Source organism: Chlamydotis macqueenii, chromosome 6 (assembly GCF_036417535.1).
Source record: "Chlamydotis macqueenii isolate bChlMac1 chromosome 6, bChlMac1.mat, whole genome shotgun sequence".
Classification (NCBI taxonomy): Eukaryota; Metazoa; Chordata; class Aves; order Otidiformes; family Otididae; genus Chlamydotis; species Chlamydotis macqueenii.
In genome coordinates, this window is record NC_141561.1 from 24,863,103 (window position 1) to 24,881,131 (window position 18,029).

The following is an 18,029-nucleotide window of genomic DNA, read 5'->3' on the forward strand; positions in this document are numbered from 1 at the left end:
CCAATTACGTCCAGTCATAACGAACTTTACTGCAAGGGTAGACCTAAACTGAGGTACCATCCTAATAGGTCCTTCTTGGAATACACTCCTAGTCCCTGTGTTAGGCATACAATTTGCCACAACACTTGTGTGTTACTACTGAGTTAGCAAAAAGCAAAGTTAATGTTTGTAGGACTGTTTTTTTTACTATAAAGCCATTTTTGGTGCTTGAATATCCTATCAATATGGTCTGTAATATATTAAAAACACCTTGGAAAAAGCAGAAGAAAGAAACATTTCACACACAGGTACAGATTAGAGAATTAAAACTGTTTCTTCAGTTTCTGCGCTAGAAGAGATTAACAAATTATTTTCAACTGTCAACCAATGAAAAGAAACTTGGTCAAAATTTCAGAAGGATAAAATGTATAGGCAAAACCTCTATGATATTTCTGCAATGAACTTCTTGGTCAACAGATCTTAAAGTGTATTTAACATGACAGATTACTGAGAAGGCCCCTAGGTACTTGGTGGATGTTAATTTGATGCAAATATTCTATTTTCCACTGAATGTTGTTAAAATGCAGGGCAAAATCTTTAAAGTCCATACCACTCTGGACTACCAGAGTGAGCCTCACAAGCATAAGAACAGAACAGACACAAAGTTCTCATTTCTACTGTACAGGAACACCATTTATGCCATCCACCCAATGATCTCATACATCAGTGCCCTCAAAAGCCTGGCTTCGTAGGTAACTGTATTCTTCCCACTGTGCATCCTCTTCTCTTCAAGGGGTTGCTCAATGACAGCTGGGATGTTTCTTCCATGCAGCTCACACTGCTTCAGAAACTGAATGCACTCTTGAATAACGCTGTCACGGAGCATGATCATGTGCTTGGACATGTTCTCCAGCAAGGACAGGAAACACCGTTTGGCGTAATACCATGTATCAGTGCTCAGTTTTTTGTTATATGGCTCCAGGCTTTTAATGACCCTTGAAATACCGAAGTCATAGTTCCCCTTCACGCAGTAGAGGGTTCCAATGACTAGATTGACAATGCAAAGATGGTAGGTATTTTTATCAGGATTATCATAGGACAGCTGCTCTTCTCCCTTCTCGATCTTCCTCATCAGTTCCTCTGCATCTTCATTCTGACTTGTCAGGATGTAGGACACACAGAGGTTAGCTAACACGATGGCACTGACGTGGAGAATGTTGTCATAGTGCTTTTTAACTATTGGCTCGTAGAAGCCAATAGCCTCTTTGTACTTGTTCTCCTGCATGAAGAGCACGTGAGCCACATTGAGCTTCCATACCTCGTGTTCATTACAGAACTCCACTGATTTGCGGAAAATCTTTTCTACCATTGTGTAGTTCTTCATGTCCCAGTAGATCTTTGCCTGGGCCATCAAGACAGGCACGTATTTATCCAGAGTCTCATCATACTCATTAACTGCCTTTTTTACAGCTTCTTCATCCCAATTTTGCCTAGCTTCCTTTACCTGCTTTGTGAGTTTTCTCAGCTGCTCAGTCAGCGTCCCTGCTGAATCATCTAGCTTGTGGAAGGCCTCCTCAGGAGCAGTCTGACAAGTAATAATGGCATCCAAGAAGTTGTACAAGTAAGGTGTGAGCAGTTTGTAGGTCAGGTGGGCATTCTCTGCCAGCACATCAGCTGCCAGGTCGTAGTACTGATGCTTGCAATAGAGGAGTAGCAAGTTCCCAAAAGTTTCTGGCGGACAGGGGTTCTGCAGCAGAAGAAACTGCAGTTTCTCAAACCCTTCAGTGGGCTGGCTGTCCATGTTCATTAGTGCTTGGTTGTGCAGCGTGACCGGATCCAGCTCCTCTTCAGCCCTCGGCGGCATATCTGTGAGCGCCTCCTGGGCTGCTTTCAGGTTGTGCAGTTGGTACTCAATGGCCGCCTTGAGGTTGAAGGCCTCCACCAGGGCTGTGCGGTGCAGCAGCAGAGTGTTGCCTACACTGCGGACATCGATGCCCTCCGTGGTCATGCCCACGCTGAGCTCTGGGTACTGGTGGATGCCACGCTCTATGATATCGGAGATGTGTTTGAGGGCAGGGACGTACTGCTTGGCCACGTAGCAGCACAGCGCCATGTTGTAGGACAGCTCGGGGCAGTAACCCAACACTTGCATGGCGCCGGCAAACTTGCTGCTGGCCTCTTCGTGCCGCCCCTGCCGGTACAGCAGGCAACCCAGGTTGATCTCGGCATCGGCCCGCTCCGAGGGGTCCTCGCCTGCTCCGGGGCCGCCCTCCGCGGCAGCGGCCAGCGCCTCCTCCACCAGGCTCTTGGCCGCCGGGAGGTCGCCCTGGGCATAGTGGATGGCTGCCTGGAGGCGCAGGGCCCGGCCTTGGTAGGCGGGGAGGTCCAGCAGCGGGCCGGCGGCCCGCAGAGCCTCGGCGTAGAGCCCGGCCTTGTAGAGGGCCTGCGCCTGGTAGAGCCGGTAGGCGTCCAGCTCGGGGTGCAGCGCCACCAGCTGCTCGTAGCACTCGGCGGCCGCCGCGAAGTCCTGCAGCTGGTAGTGGCAGTAGCCCAGCAGCGAGAGGCCGCCCCGGGAGCGGCTGCTCCTCTGCAGCTCGCGGCTCAGCAGCGACACCGCCTCCCCGTACCGCCCGCCGCCGATCAGCCGGTAGACGACGGCCGTGTACTGCCCGTCGGGCACCGGCGCGGCCTCCATCGCCGCTGTCACGGCAACGGCCCCGCCACGGAGGAACCGGAAGCCGGGCCCCTCGCTGCCATGGCAACGCCTGCCGCCGGAGCGGAAGTGCAGCCCAGGACCTTCCGGAAGCCCAGGGCCTCCCCCGGAAGCGGAAGCCGGTTGTCGTCGCCTGCCCTCCGCCCCTCGGGTCCCGCTGGCCCGGCGGGCTGTTGCGGCGCCCGGTGCTGGGCCCAGAGCCGAGCGCGGGTGGCGGAGGGAGGGGATGGCGGCGCGGCCGGCTTGATCCAGCCGCCGTGGTGCAGATAGGGGCTGGACCCCTGTCCGCTGTGTTTGCCTGCCATTTTCTGTTCCCTTTCGTGCTTTTTTCTCCCGAGTAGTGAAACGGGGTGCCTCGTGACGGTTCCAGACAGGGGCAAGCAGGCTGCTTCTCCTGAAAACATGGCCTAGACCTGGCTGTTTCCCCCTCTTCAGTAACTCAGGCAGCTGGAAAGAACAGTAATATCAAAATGACTTCACTCATTTTTTTTTTCAACTCCTGCAATTTATTTCTAAAACTTGCATAATGGACTTGAAATTCTGTTAACCAGCAAGCGGTAGCGTGAAAGCCAGCCCTAAGCTGAACACGCAGTCCTGGAACGCAGGCCAGTGTTCTGTAGGTGTCGGGCTTTTTGATCATGAAACATCCCCTTTACAGCCTCTGAAGAGCCAAAGTTTGTCACAGCCAGTGGAAGGATGTTTGTACCTTAGCGCAATCTGCCAGCTTTCCTGCTGATTTAAAAACGTAGAAGAAAAGATAGCCCACTTCTCTCTAACTACTTCAACAACGTAATTGGTATTTGGAGGGATACATTATTTCCTACCCACAGTACGTCTACTGAACAATGACACATCCAGTATGACAGGCTGTACCATCTGGGTGATTTCTGTACGTGTAGATAGCTCTGTTAGGGTCGCCGGCCAGGTTTCTGGTCATTCCAGACTAATGCCAAGTGCACCCAGTGAAGTCAGGTTTGCTCCCAGCAACGAGTGCTGCAGGGTCGTGTTTCAAAAATTGTACCTGGGCTGCTCAGTCGCATGTGTTTTCATGCTCCTCTATTTGTGTGATTCAGTAACCACTAGATGCACCTCTGAGTCATCCCAACAAAGTGTTCTCAAAGAAAAATGATATTTAAAAAAAAAATCACAGCAAACCTTTAAAATTATTTATTATTTTTTTAGAGAGACCAATAAAACCAAATTGTTAATTTCAAAAACATGCTTTAAAAAGCTGAATCTGCATTGTTTGATCTACTAAAGCAAAACAATCAGGGCAATGGTCTTAAAACACAAAAGTCTAAAGTTAACACATTTTGAAAGTCTGTAGGATTCACTTGCATTAGAACATACACACAGTAATTGCGTACCTGTGTCAGTTGTTTCCCATAGGCAAAGGTTCAAAGCTTATAGTGGTATTCCCCACACAACTGTGAGATGCAGTGGCCAACATGCTTATAAATTGGTAATTAAATACAAAGTGATCCAAGAAAGAAAAGGTAACAAGCAATATATAGTATGTATTCCAATATTGGCACATTCAAGTGACGGAATTCTCTGGAGTCTCTCATTTCAGTTGATTTATAACTCCTACTTCATTGTTATGTTAGAAACCATTCAAATGATTTTACTCAAATCTTCCATTTCCTTGAAAACGCCAATAAAAAGCTGCTTGCTCTGCATTTTCTTGCCCAGAACACTCTAAGCATTGGAAGCGTCTGTTAATATGTTTTGCATAACCTTGAAATAAACCTGTTCTAAAATTTCACTCAATGCATAAACGATCTATCAGTAACTAAAATTGTTTTAATTTTATGAAGGGAAAATAAATAGTTGACTTGTAGACTGAAACACTCCTGTTTTTCTGCTAGGATTAATTAGTCTAAATATTACAAATTATGTTAGGCACTGCTGGTTGCAGTTTTCAAAAATAGTTTGTGACTACTAGTATTGGCTTTGTTGATAACTACAGGCACATTATGAGATTGCAGTGCACTCTAAGAAGGAGCAATTAGCAAGGTCACCAGTCTAGAAAAATGCGGCTGCTCTACTGAGGACACCATCTGAAGGAATACCTGAGCTAAAATGAAACATACTCGTCTACTCTATGGCTATTTTCTGCAGGGGGCAAAACACACTAACGACCTTCTCAGCAAGATCCCTGGCCCTGCAGATTGTGGGCTGTGACAGAGCCACACGGGGAGTTCAGTGTCTAGTTGTCACATGAGGCATCCCATTTAAAGTTCTCTGAGCTACTGGTGTCTAGCCTTGTGTGATTCCACTTTGGGGCAGGAGCGAAACTGTGTCCTGACAGAAGCAGATGTCTACATCTCAGCTGTTCTGTTTTGCCTGTAGGTCCCAGGCTGGGAGAAAGGCAAAATGGTGGGGCACTTTTAGAGGAAATTGTCAGATTTTACTACTCAAACTGTGGCCAAAGACACCTCTTGGACGTCTTATTCTCAGGAGGTGGGGAACCATTCTTCTGTCTAAGCCACAGGAGAGCCCCTACCCCAGGTGCTCCTTGCCTTGAACAGTGTTCGGTTCTCTGGTGGGGTCACAGTGTCACATTGCACGGGAGGGCTTTAATCCAGGAAGATGTACATACGAGCCCCTCCTGCGCGCTTCCACCAAAGCCTGTCTGCCCTGTGCATCTCCAGGAGTGAAGCAGAAATTGGGGCTGCAGCTAGCGAGCGTCCCATCTCCTTGCTGAGCACATGTAAAGGGCTTCGTCAGGAGGGCAGGAGACAAGCCTGCTCTTGTGACTCCCCACAGGCTGGTGGAGAAGGTGCACCCACAGTTCAAAAGCCTGCTCCAAATCAAGTAGGATTTGAACGCCAGGCTCCTTCCTGATTAACCTACACACATTTATGTTTGTTTTGTTTTGTTTTGTTTTGGTGACGAAAGGTTGATTTTGGTAAGCACTCTCACAGGCACGAGTCTTGCATGGAATTACTGCATGGTCTGAATTATCTTTGAGGATGGGGATGAAGACCCAGGTCTTCTCCTGGCTCCTGTGAGACCTCATGCTCTATAATTCATGAGACAAGAAACCTAACTGAATTCAGGCTACAGTTAGCACTTGTCAGTAGGATATCTAGAGAAAAAGGCATTGCAGTTAAACCAGCTTGAAGCAACTTCAGGGGAGAATGAAGCCCCTGTGACCCTACTGGTGGTCCATGTGCTCCCCACATTTTAGCACTGGAATTATAAACACTAGAGTCCTCCTTGAAGGCCAAATTTCCCCTAAGAGCTAGGGCAAATAAGGGATGACTTGTCTGTTGCTGAGGCAGACCAGATGTATTGGGCATCTCCAGAGAAAGGCCAAGCAGCACTTTACTAGCACAGTCCTGGGTAATGGTGGGTTTGCCATCCTCTCACATGCCCTCTAATTCATCCTTGCCTCTTGTGGACCTGTGTTTTATATACACTCGCAGAACTAAGCTGATTTCATTGGGTTTTAATCTCTCCTTTTGCAATGGGCAGGGAAACAAGGAAAAGAGAGAGAATGCCGATTTAATAACCTACACAGTCATCTTTCCCTTGTATATCTTGGGAGAGTTTGGCAAAGTGGACTGAAATACTGGGAAAATGCTTCCCTGTCACAAATAATGGAAAGCAGATACAATTTCTATCTATCAAGCTTGTAACCACAAGCTAAAAAGTGTTTTCCACCATCTTAAAATACAAGAAACTTGGAATATGTTTCTTTACTGTACTGTGTGCTTCCACAAAGAATCTTCTCCTTCTCTCAAAAATGCAAGCCTTTTGCTGATTCCTAAGCTAAGTGTTAAAAAAAAAATAGTGTAAGATTTTTTGGTTGGTTGGTTGCTTTTTTTTAAGATTGCGCTGTATCGCTTTCAGAGACCAAATGGTGGTCCGAGATGCACTACGGTGCCCCCCTTGTTTCAGTAGGGTGCTTTGTTTTGCCTGAGAACAATTTGATAAAGATCTAGCCACGCTCCCTCATTTTCTTCCTTGTGATGGAGGAACAGAACCATAACATTAGTCAGCAGTTTCTGAATTTTGACCCACAATAGCAAAGATACCGAAAGACAGGAGAAATAGATGGAGGCAATTACAAACAGTCACTTGATTGATGGTTGACATTGTTAGAGCTTCAGCTGTGTATCAGGTTGCGATGGTGCTGAATCCCCATCCCTGCCGGTGGGTGTTGCCATGGGCAACAGCGCACTGAAGCCAATAAAAAGGAGAGGAAATGAGGGGAGACTCAACCTTGGGGGAAGCTGTAGGGTATGTGCTATAAATTATGTTATACTTAGCAATATGCAATATCAAAATTCAGGAAACTGAATTCCAGCAGTACTGTGTCAGTTCCTAGTATCTCTTTCTCCCATAAGGTACACGTTGTAAGTTTTGTATGGCTTGCTGCTTACTATCCTGCATCTGTCTTTATTCAGGGAGGAAAGAAGTGGTAAAATAATAGCAGAAACATTTCCGTTTGGTGCACCTATTCGCTGCTGTGCAGTCTGCATTTCTGCTCCTTCCCTGATTCTTTCTGCTACAGAAAGCGATGTGGTTCCGTTAGGTACTAACGGATTGGCTTACAATGGTACTGAAATTTCCAGCTATTCTCCTGCGCACATGATTAGTAGCACAGAGGATTTTTGTTTTGTTGTGTTTTTTTTTTAAAGAAGTGATCAGCAGATTTGTTGTTTCTGTTTGATTGTCAGACAGATGTAGTCAGCTTTTTAAAGGCACCAATGACTCACTTTCCTTAGAAAGGAGGAAAGCTCTTTTTAGCATCTGGTCAGCTGGGCCAGGTTCTGATTTCCATTAAGTTGGTGCCTGTTCAAGGTAATTCCACTGAACTAAATGGAGTTTGGCACAGGTGTAAAACTAAGCTGAATTCAGCTTTAATTTCTGCTGCCAGACAACCCTGTATTTAGAATCCCATTTTTCATGGAGTACAAAGGCTTTTTTTCCCCTATGAATGAGAAATCGTAAGCACTGCAACATGACTCCTCTTGTGTCCGGTCATGCAGCCGAGAAAGCACCCTCAAATCACAAATCATGGTTTTGCTACATAGTGGTCTTTACACTAATAGAAAGAGACCAATTTCCAGGCAAAACTGGCACCATCACACAGAACTAGACACGTTTGCTTTTGCAACTTATCATGTTTGATTAGATTTTTATGAACACCTCTGCGACAGATGTCTACATGTGAGCCTTGATTAGTACTGTGCTAGCTGTAACAACAGCATCTCAAATTGTACTGAAAGAACTGCAAGAGAAGTAAGAGGTAGTCAGTCCAGTATGATGATAATCTTCCTCTCCACCATTTAAAAGTATTAATTTCAACTAGAAATTATACTAGAACAGCTTATCCATGGTCCACTTATCAATGTAATATAAACCTGAAGCACAAGGCAACAGATTTCCTTTTCTATTGTATTCTATTTTCATTAAAGCCCATTAATATTTTCCTTAGGGGACACTGTAATTAAAAAAAATGAATGTGTTAGAGCATTTCTTTTAAAGTAAAAAAAAAAAAACCCACCTCTAAAATTACCATGCAATATTTTGCTTTTATGCAAACTTCCTCTTGCTGAGAAATGTACTGCATTCTTAATATGAATTTCTCAGGGAAGCAGGGACAGGTTGGCGTTTTAAAGATAATAAAGTTTGTTTTTAAATGTAGCAAAGGTAGGCAATTCTAAAGGCCCTGATCAATCACTAAGAAGCTTTGTTGTAAAAAAATACTTCTTTAGAATACAAAGCAGGCTTTTGAGAACATTCAGGCATACAAGAGGAGGGAAGAGTGAGAGAGGAACATCACAAAAGCAGGCATAATTGATTCATAACATGTACTGAAGAGATGCAAAACAACAATGTAATTACATACTATTCTGTTTTCCTGCAGCTCCTTGCATATGAATTGACCAGCTTGCATCCCAGTTCTGCTCTGTATTATTAATTTTATTAAGCTGTAAGTTCTTATATTTCAGTCTGTTGTCAGCTTTAGAGATTTTTACAGCAGCAGTTGAAATGTAGTGGAGCTGAATGAATGCTTCTTGTGCTAAGTCTTCCATGCTGCTCCAGTGCAATCTCACCGCAGGCCTTCCTTTCAGTCCCGCTAAGCCTCCTAGTAAAAGCAAACTATGCTGCCGTCAAGATAATATCCAATCAATTAAGCATGTCTGTGAAAGCATTCAATAAAAAAATGGTGGGCCTAAGCTTATGAAAACCTTTCAGACAGCTCTTATCGTAAAGTGACACTGACATTTGCAGGCTTAATTTATGTCTTTGAGAGACATGGTAAAGCTAGAGGAAAAGGAGGACGAGGATGCCGCCTGAGAAGGAAGTCTTTTTTGGTGCAGCTCCTCCCATTTACCTCTATTTACTGCCACGGAGTCCAGCATAGGCTTCAGTTTCACATTCAGCTTCACTAGACACTGGAAGAAGATTTAAAAAAAAAAAAAAAAGAGGATGAGAGGAAAAATATTGACAATATTTCCACTCCTTTGACAGACAGTCCAGGGAGTAACAAGGTAAAAAGAGTTTAATCTGCACCATGTCCCCACCTTCCTTGCCCCCAGCTGTAAACTCCTGTGTAGGTAAAGCTTGTCCTTCCCATTGAGATCTCTGTCTGACTCGCTTTACCTGAGGCTTTAAATAAGCCACCAAAAATGTCAAAAAAGCACATAAGGTGGCAGAGTTGCTGCTCAACTACTTTAGCATCTTGTAATCCTTAAAGACAGTCCTTTTGATGCATCCCCCGAGAGCCTGAGGCTATCTGGTTGCTGACACCCGTGAGCAGGAGGTCCACTGGTTGGATGACAAGTTGGACAAAGCTGAAATAACCTTCAGGTTCTCCCTAGTGGTAGATTCTTATTTCCTATAGATGAGTAAACCACAACTGTACTGTGCTTTCCAAAGCTGGCAAAAAATAAATTTCTGTGTCCTCAAAATAAAGAAAAAAAATAGTTTTATTTTTAGATTGCACTGAAATCACCTCTTTTCTACATGCCCAGTGCAAAGCTCACAGAAGCCAGTAAGAATCTTTTATCTTGTTTCAGCTGGCTTTGAATCAGCCCCCAAATTATATAATCCCTGCACATCTTTGCTGGAAATTTATGTTACCATCCCCTTTAGTATCAAATGCTTATGTGGAAAGACCACAAGTGCTTCACGTGTTTGGTCCCTGCATTAAAGACAGAAGCTGATTAACAGCAGCAGTCAGATGTGAAGAAAGGGTTAACCAGTTCCCTTCCAAGCGGTCAAGTAATGTGCTCTTTTAGGACAGAGGAGTATTACTCTTTTACAGCTTTTTTTTTTTTTTGATTAGCAAGAAGCAAAAACCTTTGATTAGAAGGTTTTGCTAAGAGCTGGGTATCATGCTTTCTCTGATACCATGGAAAGTATACATTTGTCATTTGAAATAAAGGGTTGGTGTAAGATAAAAGAAATAATGACAGAGAAGACAGCAAAAGTAGTTTTTCTAATAGTGCAGAAAATTATAAGGAAAAGAAGGGAAAGGGGAAGAAGGTACCTTTGCAGTTGATAACTTTCATTATTTGCTTTGCATAGCAGGGTTAACAGCAACCACTTTAAATGGTCCCCAGAGCCCAGACACCACTAAAGAACTGGATTTTTTTATAGCTAGTCTGCAAGCCATGGGAGCTTGGTTAGCTACTGAAGTAAGTCTTGGTAGATTTTTTAATTGAGCTATTATATGATAATTAAGGGTTAATGGCCTGATTTTAAGATGTGATGAAAACTTGAAATTTCAGTTGACTTCAGTAGGAAATATGAATGCTCAGCACTTCTGAAAAATCATGCCATGAGTAAGTAGCTGATTTGTGTAGAACTCGCAAGCAAATCCGCTTTAAATTATCTCCTTAGAATATGGCATAAACTGGGCAGATAATCCTGCAATCTTAGGCCTGGCGTAAGAGGCAGAGTTTACTGCAGTCTCTGCCACGTACAGTATTGCTCGCTGGTGACGGTCACTCATTTGATAGAATGGATTTATTATATTCCCATCACTGTGCCTCAGAGCTCTCCATTTTTAGCTCTTTATTTCAGACCATTTTGTATTCTCCAAACCTGATTTGACAGAGTCCAAAACAGAGGGGCAATAATACATCCTAAACACCTGAAAACACCTGAAAAGCTCACTGTCGCTGTCATTAGCACCTGCATTACCACTGCCAACTCGGTGTCTAGAGGTAACACATTAGATATCCAACTCTGGACAACAACTTATCAAATCCTTTCTGCGCAAAGCCAGTATCCATCCACTGGCAGTTAAGCTTGCTGGTATTTCTTAAATCTTGAAAAAGTTTTCATGAAGTATTTTTCCAATATACACTTTAGATTAAAAAAAACCCAACAAAACCAAGTCAGTGTTTGAAAAATCAGTGTATTTCAAACACCTCTAGGCATAAAGATGGCATTCTGCATTCACACCCCATCAGCCCCAGGATCTGTAAGAGCAAAATGCAGTACAGGCTGTTCCTGTCATAAATGCTATACCAGCAACCTATATCTGCTACAGGCAACGCAGCGGAGAAGGAGCTCACTGGGACAGTGGACTGTCTCTCAGTATGTGCAGCTCTAGGCTATGTCTGCATCCTTTCCGTACTGTTTTGTTGCCCAGACTGACCACGAGACCATGATGTTTTCAATCCTAGTGCCAGGGAGCAAACACAGAGGTCTGGGCATGGCCTACCGCGGTGCTGTCCCCCCAGGCCAGGCATATGCCATGCTCTTCTGGTAGGAGACAGCCCTCTCACCTACAGTGCCTGGAGGACTGCGAGTGCTTGAGCTGCTCAGATCAATTAGCTTCGCATCAACTACAGCAGAGACCAGAAACCCAAGTAGATTCAAGAAGCACCCACAGAGTTCTACTGTAATTGATGTATTTTATAAGCTGTAAACGCATTTTGAATCCAAAAGGAAATATATATATTTCTTAGAAATATATACCTCAGTGCATATTACAGAATGTAATAACCTGGGTGCAACAGAGGTTACCAGGTATAAATAACAGGAGTGGCTAACTAAGAACATTAACTTTGATGGAATAAATTAAAAGGAGTATTTAAGAAAGAATAAACCATGTCTTTAATATTCAGTTTTACCATAGCAAAAGCAATTAATTCTATGAAATTCTTATAAAATATATAGAGTAATTTTAAGAAACTTTAATTTGTTACCCATTAATTTAGATTAGGGATACTTGACAGTGCAAATTTTGCACTTGGTCCATAAAATGTCTTTATTCAGACATTGATTTGATGTTTAAACCACTGCTTCTGTATTTAGCATCCTTTCACTTTGGGACTCTCTCATTCTGATCTAGTCTTTTAATTAAACCAACTACTATAATTCCTATAGAAATTAGCTTTTATTTTATTTTTTTCCAGCCACCCAAGCATTTCACTAGGACTTCTCTGGTACAAGTACACAAGTTGGATTTTATTTCTGCTGGAGATGTAATTAAAAACTCATTTGATTACTATATATCTGGCCCTGTTTTAATTATTAAACTCCAGTAATCAATTTTCTTTTATGAAGCTTCTGGGAAATTATCTCAAAAGCAACACATTTTTCTCCCTTCTGGCAGGCGCTCGACCATTTACTGAATTACATTCATAGCACCTGTTCCTGATCCGGATTAAACCACCAATTTATTCCCAAAGCTATTTAAGTTTATTTGGCTGTAGCCTAGTCAGGGTTTTCTACCTCCTGGCTGCACTTTTTACTTTCCATTTTATTGCATGAGAACAACTTGATGTACTGTGCCTCCATGCCACTGCTCATTTTTGATGCACGTCTTGTATGAGCGGCTTTGCTAGTGACCTGTCTCATTTGGTATCTATCTTCTTAACCCCTATTTTATTATTTGCTTTAGCAGGAAGAGGCTTGGTCTTCAACAGCTGTCTGACATGAGGTACCACCACATAAAGTCATTGCTCCAGAAATGCTTGTTTCCTCAGGGGGCGAGGGAAGCCCTCACCTGGGGGAGTTCCTCTCTCTCTCACCTGGGACCTCAGTGCCCATTTGCAGTCCTAACACTGTAATTCAGCTGCCTTGCTACACAGCAGTAGGTACTGGATTGGCGACCTTTCCCACTTCAGCCCCTTTGCTGTAAAAACTGTTTTTAATCGTAGAGTGACATGGGGTGCTGGAAGAGCAGTCATGCTGGCCTCTGGTATCAGGAAAAGCCAGGTAAGTCTGCAGTTCCCTTCTGCATCCATGTATTGCTTTGAATGCATAACTGAGCTGTTTTTCAGAAAGTGACTGTGTAGCACTGGCTTTTTCTTACCACCTGCAATAATTTAGGCGTCTATGTACTGCTCTGCCCACAGCATCCTTTCACAAGGTGTAGCTCCTCTTACAGAGAAGCTCTTCCAGTAGAAGAAAAGGTTAAAGGCACTTCAGCAGTACATTGCACACACCTGGGAGAGGGGCAGGGCTGCCTGAAGGAAGAGCTCAAAATGGGGAGAGCGTAAGCTACTACTCAGAGAAAGTGACTTATGGGAGAAGGTAAGGAGGGGAGAATTTTTTTTTCTTTCTCCATTGGGTAGAGAGAGCTATTTTTTAGGTTTATTTTTGCTAGATAGAGCACAGAGAATGCAGAAATAGTAGATGTAACAACAAGCCCCTTCAGGGGGAGGGTGATGAGTAGCAGTGGGGGCATTTGTTGGTAGATCTGCCCTCCTAGGTTGAAGGGTAGTGGTGGTGCAGGGGGAGAGGAGTTCATCTCTGGGAAGGATTGTTACCTGAAACAGCTAAGATGTAGCATGGATGTGGCCAGAGTCTAAAGTACTGCTAAAGCAAATACAACATTTTGTTGACTAATATGAAATTATTTTAAAGAGGACCATGGTAAGCCCTAACTTACAAACGCTGCAGCATCTCCAGAGTGTGTATGTGTATGTATATTCCTCCCCTCCTCCAGAGATTCTTATCCAAATATTGACCAGTTCTGACCTTGCTTAACTTAGGAGGTTTGACAAAATTACCGCTCATGGAAGTGTGGTTGCAGGTCTAATATTTGTAAAGTGAGTTTACAGAATAAGACCATATAAATTCATTTTTATGACTGAGCACATATCAAAAAGTTATAGGTCTCAGTGTTCACTCTACTTTGGAACCCAGTGGTTTGTAATTAATCACTTTTATTATGTAGGCAGTTTCTGAGTTGAAAGGGAGGACTAGTGACCGAGAAGCCATAGGGATAAATTCAGACCTGGTGTAAGCATATGAAGCATTGCTGAAGTCAAGAGAGTTGTGACCAGTTACAGCAAAGCTGAATTGGACTCCTGAGTTTTGCTGAAGTGGCTTTCGTGTGAGAATACATAGGCCAAAGGTGAGCCATCTATCTGAAAGTCCATGAACTTCAGATTAGTTCAGATAAAAGGGAACCTGTACTGCAGTCATCCACAGATTTGATCTTCATAATACAAATACTTGATGGAAGTTGTTTTGAAAATCCAAAAGTATTTCTGTATATATGCCCATGCACTAAAACAAACAAACAAAGCTAAAATTCTACCTTCTATAGGTAGAATGCAGATGATAAAGCGATACAGAGAAGATCCAGGGATTAACTTCTCTGAACCTTTGACTCTGTGTGTATATGAATTAATTATTTGCCCTACTGATTCAGGGCCATATTTAATCATTATGTTCCAGAAAAAAAATATTGTATTTGGGAGGAGGCTGAGTTAATGGAAAAAAAAAAAAACAACAACCCAATAATTATTGCAGTCTCCTCATAGTTGAAGGAGACTTTGTTTATTCCTTCAAGGGCTTACTGAGGAGGGGTCCAGGTTGTCAAGTACATAATGCCTCTGTGCATTACTTTCACGTTTCTACCATGGTATTTTTTTTCTAATCCTTAAAGATGTAAATAGATGGAATGAATATACTACTAACTTCCTTGATATAAAACAACAGTTTCTTTTATCTTGTCTACAGAAATTGTTAGCAGTGCAGAAGGAAGGAAATTGTGACTGGAAAGGGATCTAATACATGCACAAATGTTCAGCTCTTCCACCATGTATTAGTGTTATGCTTCTTTCAGGTGATGGTACACTAGCAAGAATAATGCTGCACTCCTTTGTAAATAAGCATGCATACTATAGAGGGATGATTATAAATTAATATTCTCCACTGGTAGAATGTGGCAGGTACTTCAGGGAGGAAAATAGGCACAGTACTCCTGATAACCAAAAGTGCTTTGACCAATATCAAGCATGCTATATTGTCAAAGGGAAAGAATAATACTGAAGGACTGAGTACTACTGAAGTAGCTCAACTGATGTGTTGCTATAGTTGCAAATTATTAGTCTGTTCATAATAATTTTATGAAACCAACGGTTTGCTCAGAAGAGGAAAAGTTATTATTTCATAAACAACACCCTCAGCACAGGAAAGACATAGACTAGTTGGAGCAGGTCCAGAGGAGGGCCACAAAGATGGTCAGAGGGCTGGAGCACCTCTCCTATGAAGAAAGACTGAGAGTTGGGGCTGTTCAGCCTGGAGAAGAGAAGGCTCCAGGGAGACTTTATAGCTCCCTTCCAGTACCTAAAAGGGGCTTATAAGAAAGATGGAGAGACACTCTTTAGCAGGGCCTGTTGTGATAGGATGAGGGGTAATGGTTTTAAAATAGAAGAAGGTAGATTCAGGCTTGATATAAGGAAAAAAAAAAATTACACTGAGGGTGGTGGAACACTGGAACAGGTTGCCCAGAGAGGTGGTGGATGCCCCATCCCTGGAAACATTCAAGGCCAGGTTGGACGGGGTTCTGAGAAGCTTGATGTAGTTGAAGGTGTCCTTGCTCACTGCAGGTGGATTGGACTAAATGACCTTTAAATGCTTCTTCCAACCCAAACCATCCTATGGTGGGGTTTTTTTTGTGGTTTTTTTTTTTTTATCTTACTTGGCTCTGCTGTTTATAGTTTTGATTCTATGTCTAAAGCATGCAAGAGATAGGTGTCTAACTCTTTTTTCTTTCAACATTTTAACCAAGCAGCTGATCAATGTCTTCTGCCTTGCTATTAAATGGATTTTGAAAAACTCTTCAAACTGTATCAGTTTCATATCCTTATTTAGTTCTTTGAATTTGCCCTCAGCTGGGAATTCTGCAGGCAACTGTGATTCTGTTGTGTTAAACACTTACTTGAAGCATTTCATCCATCATCATTTCTAGTCCTTTTCTGAGGCAATGTAGTTTGTGCTTTGTCTTTCTTGAAAACTGAATGGCTGTTAAATTATCCATTTATCTTCTTTCAGATTTGCTGTACAACTTGAGTTCCCTCTGTTGGCTATCTCTTCTACCTTATCTGCCAAGTTTTCAATCTACTTCCTCAGATCTTTGTACACCTTACCATACATGACTGCATGTCCTTCACAACATGTTGGGCAGATAATTCTAAATAAAACAGCAACAGAAACTGCAGTATTATGAATTATTCACTCTTTTTTTTTTTTTTTTTTTTCCCTCACACGTCAGGCTGAAAGCCTTTTAGTGAACCTTTAGCTTCATTAAAGTCAATGGCAAATGTTGTCTTTTCTATCTTCTCTCAAATATCTTTGATTCATCCTTTCAGTTGAGACCTTTTTGGCATAAGATGACTATCTGAGAAGTAAGCTGAATTACTCTGTTTGAAGGGAAAAAGTACTTGTTTCTGCTATATCTTCTAAGCAATTTGGTAAAATTCGTAAATTCCTAAAATTGTTGATAGTAATACAATGTTTCATCAGTAATCTTACTAAATTACAAAATCCTGGCAAAAATAATATTCCTTTAATTTCCTAAAGCAAAATGAATCCCTCTCTGGTCTCAGGAAACAAACAAACAAAAAGAGGATCAGGATCTTTGTGCTCATTGTAAAAAGGTGCTTGTGATACTCATAGACACAAAAATTCTTGCTCTGAAACTACCAAAACTGTGCCTTTCTATGTTACACTATGAAATAGTGACTGAGAAGGGAATTGCAAGTAAAAGCTTGCTTTCTTCCTTTCCTGTTTTTTCTTTCTTATATAGCTATTCTTCATCTTTTCTCTCTGTTAGTACAAAAGTAGCAGGTTCTTAGGTTAAGGACATGAGGTAAGAACAGTTTACTGATGCTTATTCCACTACTGGCAGTTGCAATACAGTCACAGTATCTGAGTTTTCTGAAGGTTCAAGAGAATTCATTCTGGGTGGCCTCTTCTAGGTTCATTAGTAGACAAGCAACAAGGCAGCAAAAGTGCTGAACCTAGTTGAGTTCCTGTTTCAAGGCTACAGAAGGATCTTTCTGCAGTGCCAAAATATCTGTTTTCTGGTACTAACCCTTATTCCTAATCTAATCCTTAGCTACCAGCTCCCCCCAGCACTGGCATTTGGCCTGATTAAGTTTCCTGTGAAGCAAATTTCTTACAAACACAGCAGAGTATGTTGCACCTGCTCTTCCTTGGATAATATTACCCTCTGGATTTCAACACAAAGTGAGACTAATTTGATCTGCCAATGTCTGTGCAGCCTCAGTCCGTGTATCACATACTGCATCCTGAGCCTTTCTGCCTTACCAATCCTTGTCATCCAAGCAGTCCCAGGAAGCGTAGATGCATTCTCTCTCACTCTCCATGTCCAAAACAAATGTCAGAAATAAGCCCTGTCAATAGTGTGCATCTTCATGGTATTTCTTAGGGTCTATTGAAAGTTATCCTCCTCTTCCCTCAACATGCTACATAGGAAAAGCTGATTTCAATGAGAATCACATAGAGCTAAACAAATTGCTTGCTGTGAACGCTTTTTTTTCCTTTTTTTTTTCCAAATAGCTTAGTCCTGCTTCCCCCTTCCTCCCCGCTGCCCCTTTGTTTTGTTTTGGTTTTTTTGGGGGGGGTTTGTTTTTTTTTTTTTTAACACTTCTCAACAAATTGTGAACATATTTCAGGGAATGTCTATATATTGCTCACAGTGAACAGCTCACTACCTTGTGCTATCTCTGGCCCCTGAGTAGTTGCAAACTTAAAATAGAACAGCAGTGATCTGACTTTTGCACCAGCAACTCTAAATGTAGATGAATGGTGGGTACAGCAAGCCATTTCCAAAATGTTCATACAGATAAACTCTTCCTCATTAAATAATTTTTAAACTTTTTCAGTTCTGGTTGTGTAGAGAGGACAGAAACATCTGAAGGAAAAGTCATTGTTTTGGCTGCATCCAGCGACTCCTGCCTGAGTGAGGACTAAGCCATCCCATACAGTCCATTCTGGACAAGCAGGACTTCTAGAGTAGTTGTCCAAACCCTAAATTTCTTACCAATATTTCCTTATGCAAAGTTGCAATTGAAGGAATGAGGGAAAGGGATAGAAGTGG

The 18,029-nt window shown here is 42.5% G+C and overlaps 2 protein-coding genes across 2 annotated transcripts in view; both read right to left on the reverse strand.

Annotated features, from left to right (window-relative positions):
- Positions 1–288: 288 nt before the first annotated feature.
- LOC104475311 (intraflagellar transport protein 70B) lies at positions 289–2,695 on the reverse strand. The gene has a single exon (XM_010120464.2). The coding sequence runs from the start codon at positions 2,672–2,674 to the stop codon at positions 674–676; it is 2,001 nt and encodes a 666-aa protein (XP_010118766.2). The 5' UTR covers positions 2,675–2,695; the 3' UTR covers positions 289–673.
- Positions 2,696–3,844: 1,149 nt separating this feature from the next.
- The window catches only part of PDE11A (phosphodiesterase 11A), a 135,584-nt gene continuing 121,399 nt past the window's right edge, over positions 3,845–18,029 (reverse strand). The window contains exon 20 of the mRNA XM_086750719.1: positions 3,845–9,105. Within this exon, the coding sequence (XP_086606845.1) occupies positions 8,944–9,105 (162 nt within the window). The 3' untranslated portion in view covers positions 3,845–8,943. The remainder of the gene's footprint in view (positions 9,106–18,029) is intronic.